Source organism: Apodemus sylvaticus, chromosome 7 (genome assembly GCF_947179515.1).
Source record: "Apodemus sylvaticus chromosome 7, mApoSyl1.1, whole genome shotgun sequence".
Classification (NCBI taxonomy): domain Eukaryota; kingdom Metazoa; phylum Chordata; class Mammalia; order Rodentia; family Muridae; genus Apodemus; species Apodemus sylvaticus.
Window position 1 is genome coordinate 4,880,450 of NC_067478.1, and position 18,920 is coordinate 4,899,369.

An 18,920-nucleotide genomic window follows, 5' to 3' on the forward strand; every position below is an offset into this window, starting at 1 on the left:
CTGAACTCCTGCTTCTACCTCCTCAGGTTAGGATTGTAGGCTTGTACTGCCATGCTTGGTTTTATGCAGTGTCAGACTCAAGCCTAGGACTTTGTGCATGTGAGGCTGGACTACAGCCATAGTCCTTCACGTTTTACTTCGTTTTCTAGATCCTTTTGGCCTTTAAGGTGGCCTATTCATGTGAACATACAATGTGGAAGCTGGCCTTTTGAAATTCTATTAATACATGAATTTATTCAGAACTAATCTTTAACTTCTATTTTTCTGTCAAAATCTAACACAAGTAGGAGCTTTATACTATGGGATTAATGAACACAAAAGTTCCATTAAGTTTTATTCTTTGTCTCCTTGTTTTGTTTTTTCATTCTAAATTTAATTTAAATTTTTATGTATGTATGTGTATAGGGGCACATTGGTGTGGGTGCTGACAGAGGTGTGAGACTGCATCAGATCCCTGGGCTGGAATTATAGGCAGTTATTATCTGCCTGATATGGGTGCTGAGAACCAAATTCTGGTCCTCTGCAAGAGCAGCAAGTCCTCTTAACCACTGAGTCATTTCTCCAGCCGGTCTCCTTGGATTTTACTTACACACAGTGTTAGGGAAGGAGTGTGTGTGTGTGTGTGTGTGTGTCTGCTGCCTGCCTGCCTGTCTGTCTGTCTTTCACTATTTTCTATCAAAAGTAGGACTTTATTATTGCCCGTTGACTTTTCTCTTTTAGTAGTAAAATATTTTCACTTACATTGATATTTTTCCCAGTAGCTAATTTTAAATATGTTTAGCTTACTTTTATAATCAAGATCTGTTTTTCCTCCAGATTGCCTAATTCAAGTGTATTAAACATTTGAAGCATACAGTTGTCTAGTGTCTGTGCTATTACAACACTTCCCATCCTCCTCCACCCCAAGACAAGATCTCACTATGGACTCTCATAGCTTTGTCCTTCTTCCCTTCCTGCCTCGGCCTCTTTAATATGATTGTCATAGTAGTAAATGTGCAATAACAGGACTCCTTGGACAGCCTCGGTGCTCTTTGCCCCTTGTCCTTCCTTCTTCGCTGTTGCTCTCCCTCCCCCTCCCCAGCTCGAGCCCCTCCCTGTGCTCCTCTCCTCCTCCAGGCACCCGCTTCCTGCTGTTCCTCTCCCTGGTCACCCCAGCCATGTCCTTTCTTGGTTCCTGTGGTTTCTTGGTCTACTATTTACCTGGGAAGTTCATGACTTCATTTTTCATTACAGCTGAGTATTACCCTGTTGTGTAGTGAACCGCATTTGTCTTGTCCACTCATTTGCTGAAGGGCATTTTCAGTCCTTCCATTTACTGGCTGTAGTGGACAGAATAGCCATAAACATTGCTGAGCAGGTGTCTGTGGAGCAGGATAGTAAGTCCTTTGGCCATATCCAAGAGTGGCTGGGTCCTATGGTAGATTTAGTTCTAATTTTCTTAGCAGTCATTTCCCCACAGCCTCACTAGCACTTTTTGTCAGTTGTTTTGTTGATCTCTGCAGTTCTGATTGGGGTGATAAAATGCCAAAGTTGTTTCAATTTGCATTTCTTTGGTTGCTTAGGATGGCACGTACAATACATCTTGAGGTGTTTCTAGGCCATTTTCCTTCCTCCTGTTGAAAATTCTGTTTAGATTCCTAGAACACTTTTAAATTGGATCACTCCTTTCCTTGATTCTTTTGTCTTTTGAGTTCTTTGAATATTGTGGTTGTTAATTGTCTGTCAGATACACAGCGTGCCAAGATTCCCTCCATTCTGAGGGCCTTTCCATTTGGTTGAGTGTTTCCTTAGCTCTACAGAAACTGTAGTTATATGAGGCCTCAGTTATCAGTTGTGGATGTTCATTCCTGGGTAAATGGAGTCCCGTTCACAAAGTCCTTTCCTACACAGAAGTTTTAGTGTTTCAGGTTTCAGGCCTTGATCAAATTTGTGTACTGGGTTATAGATACAGGTCTAATTTCATTCTTTTGCACATGACAATCAGGTTTCCCATTTGTTGAAGGTATTATCTTTCTTCTGTGTTTCTGTTGTCAGTTTTAGATGCCAGAATTCACAGGTGTGGTGGCTCTTTGGTTGGCCTCCTGTGAGGTTCTGACAGCAGCATGGTCTACAGATGCACAGGGTGGGGGTTCGGTGGGGGGAACATGTGGAGAGGATCTGGCAAAGCCAGAAGAGATTCTGAGCTGTCTCTTAGAATAGCCCGTTCTCACAGGGCACTAATCTCCTTTCCCTTTTCCAGAGGCCGGGCAGTGACAACCCACTCAACCCCACCAGGTTCATTTTTCACAGGTCATACTTCAGATCATTGCTAGACAGGTGTGATGGTACATGTCTGTCTTCCTCACACTTGGGAAGCTGAGTGGAAATTTTTTTTTCTAATATATACTTTTTTTCTTTTTTTTAAATTTTTTTATTTTTATTTTTTTTTTATTTGATATATTTTTATTTACATTTCAAATGATTTCCCCTTTTCTGGTCCCCCACTCCCCAAAAGTCACATAAGCCCCCTTCCCTCCCCGTGTTCTCCCACCCACCCCTTCCCACTTCCCTGTTCTGGTTTTGCCTTATACTATTACACTGAGAACATCATATTAAGTGAGGTAACCCAGTCTCAAAAGATCAATCATAGTATGCGCTCACTAATAAGTGGATATTACCCTGGAAAACTGGAATACCCAAAACATAATCCACACATCAAATGAGGTACAAGAAGAATGGAGGAGTGGCCCCTGGTTCTGGAAAGACTGAGTGTAGCAGTATAAGGCTGAGTGGAAATTTTTAGTGAGACTAGCCTCGACTACCTAGCAAGTTCCAGACCAGCCTGTTTAATGAAACAAAAAAAAACTCTCCTCTAAGAAAACCAAACTCAAAAAGATTTTAGAATGCTTAGAGATACTGAATAGGATGTAATATAGACAAGTGCAGCGAAATAGTAAGCATTCAGAATTAAGGCAGCGCAGAGCCCTGTGAGTATCCCCACTGAGATGGTACAGAGCTCTCCCACTCACGCTCCAGCACTGTATGTGTTTACTGCAGCTCTTCTCGGCAGCTGATCCCATGGGGACTTTGCTTCAAGTTCCAGAACAGATTTCTGCGCATCTACCTCAGCCAGCTGGCCAGATGCCCACACAGCCCACTCAAGTCTCTCTCCTGCCTCCTGCAGAGCCAACAAAACCAGCACAGGTAAGTGGAGACTGTTCTCCTGGCCCAGCGCCTGTGGGCAGACGATGAAATAGTAATGCACGATGATACTTGGGTTTGGAACAGGTGAGAAATTCTGTCTTGAAAGTGTTACAGGTACAAATACAGGTACAAAAAGAACTTTATAAGGATCACACAGGTTTGTAAGCAACAAAATAAGTCAGTTATGAAAATATAACAAGTACAGATATCTGGTAGCATATGTCTGGTGGCAGTGTCTGGGAAATAATGGCTTCTGTGAGCCCCTGCATGCTGCTGTATCATGTGATAGTGTGCCATTTGACTGAGTAAGAGTTTCAGTGTCAGCTCACTTATTAATTATTAGAAATGCTAGGTGAGAAGAAATGGCAGTTCTGAAGTTTCCTTTTGTTCTTGAATATATTTTCACCTTGTGTTCTGTCCCCGGAGACCACTGCTCTGAATATTTCTACTTAGTCACATGACTTCCCTTCCTTCATCTGTCACATGGGTGTGACTAAGGTGTAAATACAGGTGTATTAGATAAATTGACCGAAAGATTGGAATTATGTTAGACAAATAGAATGTTTGTTCCCCAACAAGCAAAGCTTTGCAGGTTTCAGAAAGATTTTAAAAGCTCTGGAACCGTAAGTTGAGTGAAGTCCGGGAGACAGCTACTTTAGGTCTGTCCTTGGAAATTCACTTTCTGATTTCATTGGACTTAGCCATAGCTGCCTTTTGTTGTGCCTTTGGAGGTGGCCCCTCCCACCACAGGGGTTGTCTTGGGGGCTACAAGGACTTGGGCAGAGTCAGATGGAAACTCCTGCCAAGTGTCTTTCTTGTATAGCCATTGTCCTTGTGTCATGTTCCTGACAGGGACTTTCTGTCAATGCATTTCAGGCTCAGTCTTCAGGAGAACGGTCCCAGGAGACCAAGATCCCTATCAGTCTAGTGCTCAGATTAAGGTAAGTGAGCGACTGCTGTTTCTGCGGCTTCTATAGATGTTGTCACAGTTGGGCCTTAGTGTATGCTACTACATAGCATTGTGTGTATCTCCAACATGATTCTGGTTGTTTGAGAATCCAGCTCTTAACAGGTACTGTGACTGCTGTGCACACCTGTTAGTCAGGAGCAGCATGTGCATGCGCAGTGTGGCCGTCTGGGTTGTAGTGGAGGGTGACAGGGCAGTGACAACGTTGGCTGTTCCTGAGGGGCTTGTGGGCATATGAACTAAGGACAGGCACTTCATGGCTGTGATTGAACAGCCTGCAAAGAAGTTTGTAGCTTCTCTGTTTTACTGCCTGTGTTATCATTGGTTCATGGTAGGGTGTATAGAAGGGCCTAGGGAGATTGCTCATGAAGAAACATCATTGGTATCAGATCTGTATCTCAAATTTATCCCTACTAATAATAGTTGGGATCAAGATTCTATAATTTTCTTTGTCAGAATAAATTTGGGTGTTATATTGTTTCTTTGTAGTCATAAATGAATATGAAAAAAAACCTCAAAGACAGGCTAGGCCTTCTTACAGCGTTAAAGTATGCCATTGAAGTACCATGTAGTAGAATACCACCCAGGAATTCCAGGCTGTCCTCTCTGTAAAGTTATAGGTAGAGGCCACAAGAACTGTTTAAAATGGTTTCTGCTGGCAACAGTGAAATTACATCGCAAATGTTAAAAAGCAGATTTGGTGACTTTCTATAGGACATACTAAGTTGTAGATGAACAGGTTGCCTCAGTGCCCTTACCTATCGCACTGTGCACGTCTCTCAGAGAGATCTGCCATGAGTCTTACCACAGCACACATGTGCCTCAGGAGAGTGGGGAGGCCGCTGCGTGTGATGAAGCCACTGCTAGCTTGAGAGGGACTTTTTTTGTCTGGTTTCTCGTTTATTTTATTCTGGTTTGTTTGTTTATATGTTTGTTTTACGGTGTTTTTGAGACAGGGACTCACTGTATATAGCCCTGGCTGTCCTGGAACTTGCCGTGCAGTAGGCCTCCACTTTACAGAGAGGTGGCTTGCCTCCAATGTGCTGGGTTAAAGGTGTGCAGGGCGGTACCAGCCAGAGGGGTTGTTTAGGGATCACTTTTTTATGATTTATAGAAACAGTAGGAAGTTGGGTTCTTATTTCCCGTTATGGAGACCTTGACGCTAAATGAACAGAAGAGATAATAAACACCTCAAGTCCAGTTTGACCTTTTGTTATTTGTAATTGGAGTGCCAGTTAAACCACACAGTTTCAGTGAGAAGTCCTCAAGCGGATTATTTGTGAAATAGACCTAACCCTTTCCCTTGTTTAAGTAAATGAATTTGAACCCACAATGATATGTCATGTGTGTTGTTAGACATTATGTTTTGATTTCTCTGCCTTAACTAGAACTTCAGGCTACCTAGATAGTCTCAACACATTGAGTGTTGGTCATAGCTATACGTCACCAATCGTATTGCTACCAGTGTGGGCCCAATTCCTTTTCCTTCTCTCTCTGCCTGTTCAATTTCTGCTCATTTTAAGTCCCATTTAAAAACTTATCTTGGGGGCTGAAGAGATGGTTCAGTGATTAAGAACATGGGCTGCTCTTGCAAAAGACCAGGGTTTGGTTCTTAGCACCCACATAAGAACTATCTGTAACTTCAGTCCCGGGATATTTGACACTCTCTTCTGGGCTCTGAGGGCACTAGGCATGCACATGGTCCACAGCCTTACAAGCAGCATAATACTCCACATAGAAGGCATAAACAGATAAAAACCTTCCTCTAAAGCTTTCTTCTTCCCCATCCTGGTCTCATGTGTTCTCTGCTCTGATGTGGAATTTGAAGGAATTATGTGTACTTAGTTCTCTGGTGTGTTGGAGTAGACGAGTGGGGGTACAGATGACAGTGTCCTCCAGCATCCGAACCCCTCCTTTCTGTGTGCACAGGTTTTTCTTCTAGTTTTACGGGGTTATATGTTCCCCTTCACTATTTGTTGCCAAAACAGAATCCCAAAGATTAATTTATAAATAATAGCGATTAGGCAGGTATGGTGGCTCACACCTTTAGTCCCAGCACTTGGGAGGCTGAGGCAGGAGAATTCCTGAGAGTCTGAGCCAACCCAGGCTAAAGAGTGAGATCTTGTCTTAACAACAAGAACAAACTTCAAATGAATCCAGACATTTGATTTCTTATAGTTTAAGCTAGAAGTCCAGAGTGGTAAGGTCTGTGTGTACATCTGACGAAGGCCTTTATGTTACTTTATCTTGTGACCAAAAAGACAAAGAGTGCACAAGGAAGCAAGAAGAAGCACAGTTCACCTTACGGCAGGCAGACTCACTGCTAATGCCTCTCTGTAGCCTCTCAGCACTGCACCAAGGACTGGCTTTCCAACACAGTCAGATTGTAGGTCTCATTCAGATCATAGTGTTATTTTAGTGGGATTAAGGGTGGGAATAGGCTTGAGTATCCTCTGCTGATCAGTAGGGGGATAATAAACTCAAAGCCATATAAGATAATTTGATGATAACGCTAAAAGTGTTAGCTAAGAGCCCTGTAGAATGAGCATATTAGGAAAAAGTATATGATTTGTGACAACAGAATAATCTTTCCATATATATTTTTTTTCACGTAAATACCTGTTACATCCATATATATACATGCATATATAGACATACACATATACATATGTATACATACACATACATGTATATTGGCAGACTGTAAGCATAAATTCAGAAGTTCTTATTTTCCTTATTTTGTTTTTAATAGGAATTCCAAAAAAGAACTAAATGATATTCGATTTGAATTTACTCCTGGAAGAGGTAAGTATTACAAAATATGACTGAAAACAACAAATACTAATTTGCTACTTAGGTAGGTATGCAGTTTTTGTCATTTCGATAAGGTTTGCTTTTAAAGAATTGTGAAACTTCCTGGCTTAGCTTTTGGGAAATATACATGAAGAAAAACTACAGTGGACTTACTAGTAGTTTGATTTGGAGACCTGACTGTAATAAGATGTATAGTAATGGATACAAACTATTAGTAAATACCACTATCAGGCATGCATTTCCCTAAACGTTATCCCATTAGTTCTTATGACAGCTATCTAAGGAACAATAATTCCCATTCCGACAGAGGATGAGCTCCAGGTTAGAGGAACGCAGAACAACCAGTTCATAATCTAGAAGGAGGCACTGAAGTCAAGTTCTTCCAGAGTCCAGAGTCCATGCTCTTATCCTCGCACATGCTTCTCCCTGATAAGCACGCAGGAGGCAGGGCTCCTAGCTTCCTTTCCTCATGTGGAAGCTGAACCTTGTCATAATACTATTTCTAATTGTGAACTTCCCACCTGGAACAAGGCTTCATGCTTCTTGCCTTTGTTAACTCATGGTTAGGAATGACCAGCAAACGTCTATTGCTTGTTTCCACAGTTAATTTCCTGCATGCAGATGTACATAGGGTATGTGTCTGACTTCTTAGGTATGTTTTCAGGAGTGTTAATTGCTAGGCATCTGTATGATGTCCACCTGTCTTAGTTAGGGTTTTACTGCTGTGAACAAACACTGTGACCAAGGCAACTCCTTTTGTTTGTTTGTTTGTTTGTTTGTTTATTCTGTTTTTGAGTCATGATTTCTCTGTGTAGCCCTGGCTGTCCTGGAACTCACTCTGTAGACCAGGCTGCCCTCGAACTCAGAAATCCACTTGCCTCTGCCTCCCAAGTGCTGGGATTAAACGTGTGCGTCACCACTGCCTGGCTGACCAAGGCTTCTCTTATAAGAACAACATTTAATTGGGGCTGGCTTACAGGTTCAGAAGTTCAGTCCATTATCATCAAGGTGGGAGTATGGCCACATCTAGGCAGGCACGGTGCAGGAGGAGCTGAGAGTTCTACATCTTTATCTGAAGGCTGGTAGGAGACGACTGGCTTCCACATGGTTAAGAGGAGGGTCTCATTGCCTACCCCCACAGTACACACTTCTCCAACAAGGCCATACCTCATAGCAGTGCCCACTTCCTGGGCCAAGCATATTCAAACCACCACATTTCATTCCCTGGCCCCCTTAGGTTTGTAGAAACACATGAGTCTTTGGGGATCATACCTAGCAATAGTGTAATAAAAAATACATTAAGTTCAACTTCCAAAGTTCCCATAGTCTATAGCAATCTCAACAGTGTTAAAGGTCCAAAGTTCAAGGTCTCTTCTGAGATCCACCCACTTAACTGTAATCCCCAAGGTAAAACAGGAAACCAGCTGGGCAAACTCCAAACTCCGCATCTCCTGTCTGATGTCAAAGTAGTCTTCAGATCTCCAACCCCTTTTTCATCTTTGTTGACTGCAACACACTTCTCTCTCCTGGACTGATTCCACTCCCTGTTAGCAGCTTTCCTCAGCAGATGGCCCACAGCTCTGGCATCTTGAACATCTTGAGGTCTCCAAGCCATCTTTAACTTTACAGCTTCTGTTCCAGTGTCTGGGATTCACACCTGGTTCTCTGGGCTCCTCCAAAGGGCTGGCATCACTTCTCTAGCTCTGCCCTCTGTAGCACTCTAAGCTCAGGTTGATCCATTCCACTGCCACTGCTGTTCTTGGTGATCATCCCATTGTACTGGCATCTCCAATACACTATGGTCTTCTCTGCTGCAACTAGGCTTCACCAATAGCCTCTCATAGGCTCTCTTCTTGGTGCCAAGCCTCAACCTCTTTACATGACTCCTTCAGTCCTGGACCATCAACTGCAACTGAGGCTGAACCTTCACCAATGGCCTTCCCTGGCCTCATACTACCAGGCTTTAGCTGCTCTCCATGACCCCTTCATACCTTCAAAACCAGTGCCATCTGGATAATTCTTACACATTAGCAAGTCTAACTGTAGCACAAGGTATAGATAACCTTGGCTATCTTTTCTCTGTGCTCTCAGAAAACACTTCTCAGAAGATTTCACCTCAGTAATACTGGTCTTTTCTTAATCACTGCTAATTTCTTAGCTCCAGCTAACAAGCATCAATTATCCTAGTAGTCCCTTCTATTTGTGACTTTAAAAAAAGAGCCATATGGCCAAAGCTGCTGAGTTCTGCTGCTTGCTGGCTCTGGAACATTGCCCCCGCCCCTTCTATTGTGTATCACCAACTTTCTGTTTTCCAGCTCCTTCACTGCCTAAGCTTGGCTGTCTTGGAACTTGCTATGTATATTAACCTTGAGCCCAGAGATCTGCGTGGCTCTGCTCCTGAATGCTGGGATCAAAGGTGTATACCACCACACCTGGACTTCAGCTTTTCTTTACTTGGAACTTGTTCTATACAAAGCTGGCCTTGAGCTCAGAGATCTGCTTATCTCTGTCTCCTGGGATTAAAATTGTCAACCTCTGCGCTTAGACCTAAGCTTAGCTAGCTGGGATCTTGCCCCAAAGTTACCACTTGCTCCATTTCACTTCCTGGTACCCCTTTATTACTTGAACCATACATTTTTCCTTTCTTAGTTTGCTCCTTTTCATTAAAACATTCTTCATAGGACAAACCAGAGAACAAAGTCTGCTGGGCTTTTTTGAGACTTCCTTTTTCAATGCAATTAATATAAATCTCTTTACCTTAGACTCAGGCAGACTCTTAAGACTAGGGCAAGAAGCATTCTTCACCAAAATACTACAAAAATAGTCTCTAGGCCACATATTGAAATTCTTCTCCACTGAAACCTCTTGGGTCAGGTCTGCACAGTTGAAATCAAACTCAGCAACAAAGTCTTCCATATTCCTACTAAGATGGCCAATTAAACCCCATTTAAAGCATTCCACTGCTTTTCAAATTCAAAGTCCCCAGATCCACATTTTTCCAAAGAAAAATGTTGTCAGGCCTATCACAGCAGTACTCCACTCCTGGTACCATCTTCTGTTTTAGTTAGGGTTTTGCTGCTCTGAACAGTTACCTTGACCAAGGCAAGTCTTATAAGGACAACATTTAATTGGGCCTGGCTTACAGGTTCAAAGGTTCAGACCATTATCAAGGCAGGAGCATGACATCATCCAAGCAGGCATGGTGCAGGAGGATCTAAGAGTTCTACATCTTCATCTGAAGGCTAGGAGGCGGTTGACTTCCACCAGATTAGCAGAAGGATCTCATTGCCTACCCCCACAGTGACAGACTTCTTTCAACAAGGCCACACCTTCTAATAGTGCCACTCCTCCCCTTGGTTCTTTTGTTCTTTCTAGAGGTTCCAGTACCTATTCAGTTAAAGATGAAATTGGTTGGTTTGTTTGCTTATTTGAGGCAGGGTCTCACTGCGTAGTGTTAGCTGGCCTTAAACCCATTGAGATCTGCCGCCAGGGTGCTGAAATTAAAGGTGAAATTAGATTGAGATCATTTACTTCATCTATTTGCTTTCTGTTGTATCGATTGTTTACATTGTATCACCTAGGATGAGTAGCTAAGAAAATAAACTGCCACCATAATGGTAATGATTTTAGTAAACTTTTATGATTCTCAGGAAAGACTGTAAGATATTTTCTCAAGTTTTGATTTTGAGAAATTCACTCCAGTTCACTGAATTTCATGTCTAAGTTCAGAGAGCTCAAGTTCAGAGTTCTTACTAATCTTTGCAGAACATAGAATGAGCAGGACAGAGATTGAGTCCTAGAAAAACCAAAGTAAAAACAAGCTACAGTTGGTAATACTAATGGGAAGTGTCAGGCATGCCAACACTTTGCGTTGAAACACTAGCAAGTGGATTTGTCTCCACTTGTAGGGCACTCACTTTTCTGATGCGCTAGTGATCTCTGCACTATACAGTTCAGTGATTTGTCTTCTGCTTTGAGCCGTGTAGTTTATAGATTCTGTTCCTTAGCCAGACCTATGAGAATGCTTCACTAAGCGTCAAGGACAACCCCTGCCTGCCTTCTTGATCCACAGACTGAGTAGTTAGCATGGCTCTGGCGTGTTCTCTCTGTGCTGACTGAGCATTACAGTGACGTACACAAGAAATACAATGCTGTGTTCTTTGTCCTTACAGATACAGCAGAGGGTGTTTCTCAGGAGCTCATTTCTGCTGGCCTGGTGGATGGAAGGGATTTAGTAATAGGTAAGGGTAGTATTTTCTGCTCTTAGCCCTAATGTCATGTTGTATATACATGGTACCTAGAAATCCTGCTTCCAGTGAACAGGTCTGGTGCTTCTTGAAGTAGTCTTGGCTTCATTAAAATTATAGTATCAAGGACAGTTCCTGAGCAAACCCAACAAAAACCTGTTCTACCTCAGACCCTTGATGGTGGTAAATATCTCTGGGATAGTGGAGGAAATAACAGGAAAAGTAGTAAGATAATGGCTCTGCTCCCTCTGATATGTTGGCCTAACTACCTGTGCTCTCTGCCGCTGATGCGTCAGCCTGACCTATGTAGACATGGAAATGAGCAGGGTGGATATTGAGTCCTAGGAAAACCAATGTGGGAAGATGGGCAGAGCTGGGCATCCCAGCATTTGCTCTGAAGCACTAACTGGTGGATAGTTCAGGCTTTGTGGGCCTTGTATAGGCTGTGTCTTATTTCCTTGTTTTCTGGGGGACAGTCTTGCTCTGTAGCTCAGGCAGGCCTGGAACTTACTATCCATCTCCTGCCTCAGTTCCCCAGCCCCCAACCCAGTGCTAAAATTTTACAGGTATACATCTTACATTTGGGTTTGTAGTATGTCATTTGAAAAGATTTTTATTTATAGAATACTAGAACAAAAACAGATCACGGGCTATACTCAGTTGCCTCCGAATCACAGGCTTGTTGGTGTCTTAACACAAGGCATACCTTTTACTGCAGTGTCTCTTTAGGGTAGTGATGACGTTTTAAAGAGTTAATTTAACAATGACTCAGGGTTTACTTACTCAGTCTGTAGATCAGTGATGGCTTTGATTTGGAAAATAACTGGCCCTCTTTTTTTTCATTTTGATTGTCCATAGAAGATTCTTAACTACCATTTTAGGATTTTAAGATATTGTTGAAAATGTATTTGTGTAGCTGCTCATTAATTTTCTTTGTATGATTACAGTGGCAGCTAATTTGCAGAAAATTGTGGAAGAACCTCAGTCAAATCGATCTGTCACTTTCAAACTGGTATTCACTCCTTTACTCCTGCAGACCAGCTGTCCCATTCCCTAAATGCCGAGACTATAGAATGTGCTGAGTCAGCTGGGCAGTGGCGGGCATGCCTTTAATCCTAGCATTTGGGAAGCAGAGGCAGGTGGCCGAGATTGAGGACAGCCAGGGCTACACAGAGGAAAAACTCTGTCTTGAAAAATGAAGAAAGACTGTGCTGAGTGGTGTTCGTCCACTCTGCCCAAGCCCTGCTGCGCCCAGCCTGAGTGGTTTCACTTCTCTCCTCCCAGAAGCTACCACCCAGGCCTCCAACTCTTCTCAAGGAAATTATAAAACCATTGACATAGTTATACAAACAGCCCCGTCATTTCTAGAAGAAACACAGTGGCCTATTTATATCTCAGGGACCTTTAACATATTATCTTCCTTTCTGGGCCCCTTATCGGTTTTTATTGCTACCTGAAATTTTGTTTATAAATTACTACACCTTGTCATTTTGTTTGGTTCTTAGGCATCTGGTGTTGAAGGCTCTGATATTCCTGATGATGGCAAACTGATAGGATTCGCTCAGCTCAGCATCAGCTAACCACAGTCCTGGAAGAGTCAGCCTAGGAGATGCCGCACGTGCACATGTCTGTTGCTTCTGTTGGCTTGAGCCTACAACTGCCAAAGACCCAGCAACGAACCTCCCGGCTTGGAGCTTTAGGTTTTTTCTTTATGTTTTTCTTGCTGCCCCCCTTCCTGCCCCCCTTTTCTTACAAGAAAAGAAAAGTTGGATCACCAGTGGCCACCATCCCCTCAGAGAATTCCGTTGGTAGACACGCTGCTCATGTCCCCTCTTCCTTCATCTGAGAAGCAGAAGCGGCCAGTGTGCCTCAAGGCCCAGGATGGAAGTCTCAACTCATTCTTGCCTTACTACAGCGATGGTCCAGTGGATAGAGCAGCTGCACCGGGCAGCCTCATCTTGCCTGCTCTCCCACACCGGCTGGGACGTGAGCTTCTCGGGATATCTCCTTAACACTCAAGTAGCAATTAAAGTTGATTGTTCAGCTGGAGCCCAGAGAATTTAATTTCTGTTTTTTCTTTGTAACTGATGTGAATTCTAGCAACCTTTGTTAGGAAAAAGCACAGCCTCGAATGGAGGCAGCCTAAACTCTCGTCTGTCCTCTTCATGGTGTCTCTTCCGTGTTTTGCTGAGCTGATCTCGGGCACCCCCTTCACTGCTCCCTCCAGAAAGGGTTGCTAGCCTTAACTTCAGCTGGTGCGAAACATCTGACTAGTCAGACTTCAGCCATCTGCTCCTGCAGAGTGCAACTTTGGATTGTTTGTGCAGAAAACATCAAGCAATGGCTTATAAATCTTATCTTGCCAGAGGTAGTTTTTGAAGAAGAAAAAGAACTTTGTAAATCATATCATTGGGAAAGTATTTTCAATATTTAAAAAAAAATTAAACTGAAGAAAAACTGATCTTTGATCCTCCTGTGAAGATGAATTTGCCTGGCCTCTTAAGTCCTGCGGAAATGGTGTACACAGCTGAGAATTTTACAGCAATAAAGGAGACTCACACTAGGCTAGAGGCCTGCCTTCTGCTCCTCTCTTGCACTGCCTCCGTGGAGGGGGGTCTTCATTCGCTAAACTGACTCAAGATGGAACATGAAACCACACGTGCCGTGACCTTTAGGTTTATGAGTAGACAGTGTTAATTTGATTTTCTACAGAAATTATGTAACTTATTCTTTAGGTTTAAAAAAGAGCGCTCAATGCAATATGGGAATAATCAGTGAGGTTGATTTTTTTTCCCCCTACTGTTAAATAGCATTTGTCTAATTGCTGATAAGCCTGCCAAGTTACCAAATTTTATGTAAGAATGGAATAGTCAGTCTGGCCTTAAAGAGACACACAAAGATGGGCCGTGGGCCCCTGGAAAGGGACTAGTTAGTTGCCTTTTACAGAATTCCTTGCACCTGCCATTGTTGGCTTGATGAACAAGATTAGGTACCTAGTATGTTCCCACCCTCACCCCACCTCACCCAGATCAGACCGTAGTATTGCTCCTACGAGCAACTCTGTTGACTTTTCTCTTGGAACACACCTGAAAGCTTTCCCCATCTCTAACTTGTGCCACCTCATGCTTCATTCGTGCTGAGCCTGTAGTTTCAGTCATGGATGTTCATACCGTTGAGTGCAAAGGCATGTTGGGAAAGGTGCTGGAGAGGAAGGGAAGATGGATTTGAAGGGAGTTGGGAGAGTCTGAGGTCCCTGCAGGATGGTAAAAGGAGACACCTGCCAAGCTGGGAGGGAGAAAGAAGATGGACCAGCTAGCTGGAAAACCATTTCTTTTCTTCTTTCTTCTTTCCCCCACTTGTGAGGGGTAGGGTTAGGAGGAAGCAGGGGGAGGTGGAATTGAGGTATGGGAAGCAGGCAGTGTTGCCTTTGCAGAAGACTCAGGCTTGCTGTAGAATCCAATTTGGTTTCAGCAGCTTGACTTAATGCACGTAGGGCTCAGGAAAGAATTTGGTATCACTGTTTTGGCTTTTGATTTGGGGGTGTTCCAGTGCCAGGCTGGAAGGAAGCAGCAGACTGTCTCCTGTTCACGTTCTCTAGACCATCATCACCTTTGCCCTGCTGTGGGGGACAGACATGACAGTAAAAGTGTCCCGGAGCTCTTTTTCCGTTCATTGTTTGCTTTTTTGGCAACTAGGAGGTCGGCACTAAGACCCAGGACAATGTTACTTCTCCATGATGTGTGGCAACTTCCCTCTGCTGGCTTATGCAGTGATGGTGAGAGAACCAGTCAGTGGAAACTACTGAGGTGAGACAGCTCAGACCCAGGGAGCCTGAGCAATGCTCCAGGGGGTACTCTGTCACTAAGTCCTCAAGATACCCTTGTCCCTGGATAGGGACTAACTATAGCACAAGATAGTATGTGCCAATATAGCCAAGGTAATATGTGAAATGGTCTTTCTAAATGATTAAAGGAATCATTTGGGTTGGTTCTTGGTTTTTTTTTTTTTTGTTTTTTGTTTTTTGTTTTTTTTTGGGGTTTTTTTTTTTTTGTTTTTTGTTTTTTGTTTTTTTTTTTTTTTTTGTGTGTGTGTGTGTGTGTTTTCCCTCTGTTTTCAACCAAATCCTAGAGCCAGCTGAGACTGCTAAGTAATCTGGAGACTAGAGTAAGGATGTATCAGTAATGGCAGCCCCTCCCAAGGACTCTTGCTGGGTAGTGGGAGATGTAAACTGTTACCTTCTCTCTCTTCTCTTGACCTGTATTTTACTGCATGGTTTTTTTTTCTTCCATTTTTAATCAATAAAGAATAATTGTCCTTGATGAAGTATGAATGCTTTTTTCTTAATGGTGGTGATGGTTGGGAAGCCCTGTAAGTAGGACATGACGTCACTCCTTTTAGTTTCCCTGTGACTAGAGTGAAGCCAAGGTGCTCATGAAGAGGAAGGTGAGCACACTGACATCCACATTTTTAGTAGAATAGCTTAAAACTGTTGTGTTCCACTTGGGGAAACACGTGCCCCAAATGGGAAGAAGGAAGACTCCCCAAGGAAACTGGACATGACAGCAAACCATCCCCAATATGTCATGATTTTTTTTACTGCATCTTCCGAGTCTGCTTACGGTTTTAGACTGTGGAGGATACCAGGCTGCCCTCATTGGAATTCCCCTCGGAAAGCACGGAGCAGCGCTGAGCTTCTCCCCGGGGGCTTTGGACACTCAAGTGGCTTTGTGGGAGGTTAAGCTCCCGAGTTGTCACCCACCCGCTCTGGCTAACTTTCTGATCATAATCTTTCCTGACAGAAGTAGCCACCGTCTGTGACGGGACTGCTGTAGGTGCTGCTGTTTCTTTGAAAGCACACAGCCTTGGACTTGAGTTGAGAGGACTATGGCTTGGAGCTGATGGAAGCTTACTTTCAAGATCAGCAAATCAAAGAAATGAGCTGTGAGTGCCATGAGCACAAAGTAGGACTGGGTACTCAAATGTGGCCATGCTGTGTGCAAGGGGTTAGGTCAGGGCGAGAGTAAGGGGGCTCTGCTTACCTGCTGTAACAGATTGGAGTGTCCCAGGATATTTCCTTAGCTTTACTTGCTCCTTTGGGTCAGGTCATCTATCTCATGTTTGCTTTTAAAGTAGACTTCAGTTTTTAAGATAGTATGGCGGTTTCACAGCAAAATCAAGTAGAATGTATTCTCTATACCTACACATCCTTTTTCTACCTCCGACATTCTGTGCGAATTATATTTTTGATGTAAACTGCATCTGTGACCCTAAAAATGCTCTGTTCTGCCTGGCCTGTTCGTGTCTCTGCACACTGACCCTTGGCAGCCGATGTTTTTGCTGGTTGTGGGTTGTTTTTATTTCCATGTCACTGACATGAGGGTTGAGCCTAGGACCTCCTGCTGGACAAGCAATCTTCCGGTAAGCATCCCCACATGATGCACGTGCTGGTCCATGTGTAGTTAGGACACATGTATGCAGTCTGTTCAGATTGGCTATGTTAGTAACATAGAAGGTTCTTTCACATGGCTTCACAGACAGATTGGCTACATTAGTAATATAGAAGGTTCTTTCGTAGCTGGAGATTTTTGTTTGTTTTTTGTGTCTTCTACAACTGAATTTCAGTGTCTGTAACACAGTTTACCATATCCACCCACTGAAGGATATGTTTGTACTTCCAAGTTTGGACAGTTAAGAACAAAGCTGAGATCTTTGTGCAGGGTTTTGTGTGGAGATATGGTTTCAACTCATTTGACAAATGCCAGTGAACATAATTGCTGGCTTTTAAGGTAAGAGCATGTTTAGTTTTAACGGTAAATTGTTAAGCCATTGTTTAAAATAGCTGTACTGTTTTACATTCCTGTTGTTCTACACTCCTGGCTGCTTGTGCCGATGTTGTATTTTAAACGTAGCTGTTCTATTAGGTGTGTGGTAGTTTCCTGTCTTAATTTGTAGTTTCCTGATGATTATGCTATTGAACATCTTCATGTATGCCCACTTGCCTTCTGTGTGTTCCAGAGACACGGCTATTCAGACTTTCTTATTTTGAAGTAAACTCAGACTTAGCGAAATATTTGCAAGTAATACCAAAGATTTAGCTATATCTGCCTTGTGGCTTCTCTGTATGTAAATTTACCTCTTAACTATATATGCCCATCAAAATCACGACATTAGCCTTGATAGGACACTGTTGACTAATGTGCAAACTAAGAAAGCTTCAGTTATTGCAGTATTGTGCCTTTTCTGGACTCTGTCCACAATCCAGTATTGTCTTTAGCAATAGTATTTCTTTGATCTCTGGCCTGGCTCAACTTGATCTTTGTCTCTTTTGACCTTAACACTTTCATCAAGCAGCGGGTAGTTACTTTAGAGATTATCTCTCAGTGTGAGACCCTTTATCTAAATGGTTGATAAACTTTTATGTCCTCGTCATCAGTTGCACGTCTTACTGAGTTTTAGGAGTCACAGCTGAGGATGATGACAAACACCATAGCAGGTCAAGAAGACAGTGTTGCCGAGGAACTTCTTCCTTGAAGTTTTATTTTTTTGAGATGGTGTTTTAGTTAGGATTTCTATTGTTGTACCAAAACACCATGACCAAGAAGCAAGTTGGGGAGGAAAGAGTTTATTGGCTGTATACTTCCAGATCATAGTTCATCATTGGAGGAATTCAGGACAGGAATTGAAGCAGGGCTGGAACCTGGAGGCAGGAACTGATGCAGAGGCCTTGGAGAGGAGCTGCTTACTCTCCTGCTTTCTTATAGACCCCAGGAGCACCAACCTAGGGATGGCACCACCCACAATGGGCTGGGCCCTCCTCCATTGATCTCTAACTGAGATAATGCCTTACAGCTGGATGTGATGGAGGCATTTTCTCCACTAAGGCTCCTTCCTCTCTGATGAGTCTAGCTTGTGTCAATTGATAAAACCAGCCAATACAGATTAGTTAAGTCTTACTGTGTAGTCTAGGCTGGCCTGGAGCTCACTGTTTATTCCAGGTTGGACTCCAGCTCTCAGTGATCCTGTCTCACTCTCCTAAGGGTGCTGTAGTTGAGATGTGAGACACCATACTTGGTGTGTCCCACCCTTTTGCATCATTCTCCTTAGGAAGTACAAGGATCTTTAGAGACCAGTTCACCCTTCTCCTCAGGTAGGTGAGTGAGTGAGTGAGTGAGTGAAAAAGAGGCTTGGGTTGCATCAGTGGCCCAGCACAAGCTTCCTACCTCTTCAGTTGTTCAGTAGAAGAAAACTTGAGCTAGTTGTTGGGGAGGACAGAACACAGTGGGGACAAGGACTGGCAAGAAGCCTGAAAGTGCTTATTTTACATAGCCTTTTTTTTTTTTTTTTTTTTTTTTTTTTTTTTTTTTTTTTTTGCTTTGTCACTGTCCTCAGCTAGCCAGCCAGAGGCCAGGGCTATCACCTGCCTAACTCTTAAAATGGTTCAGAATTCAGAACATGAAAGGCCTTCTTCTGTTTGTGTACTGTGCATGCAGGCACATATGTTTGTGTGCATGTGTAGAGATGATTGTAGAGGGGGACTTTGTCCTGTGTTGTTATCATCTATTGCTTTGGGAGATTAGGATATACCAGAAGAGCCTGTATTTGTCTTTAATCTAGTAAAACAAGTTTCTAGATTGCTAGAAATTTACTAGATTACAAGAAAACTGGTTTCTTCCTTGATTAGAACTGGAAATGCAACACACACACACACA

The 18,920-nt window shown here is 43.0% G+C and overlaps 1 protein-coding gene across 1 annotated transcript in view; it reads left to right on the top strand.

Annotated features, from left to right (window-relative positions):
• Oxsr1 (oxidative stress responsive kinase 1) overlaps positions 1–13,270 on the top strand; it is an 83,952-nt gene extending 70,682 nt beyond the window's left edge. The window contains exons 13-18 of the mRNA XM_052187003.1: positions 3,037–3,183; positions 4,060–4,124; positions 6,903–6,955; positions 11,137–11,205; positions 12,159–12,223; positions 12,717–13,270. Coding sequence (XP_052042963.1) covers positions 3,037–3,183; positions 4,060–4,124; positions 6,903–6,955; positions 11,137–11,205; positions 12,159–12,223; positions 12,717–12,791 — 474 coding nt within the window. The 3' untranslated portion in view covers positions 12,792–13,270. The remainder of the gene's footprint in view (positions 1–3,036; positions 3,184–4,059; positions 4,125–6,902; positions 6,956–11,136; positions 11,206–12,158; positions 12,224–12,716) is intronic.
• The last annotated feature ends 5,650 nt before the right edge of the window (positions 13,271–18,920 follow it).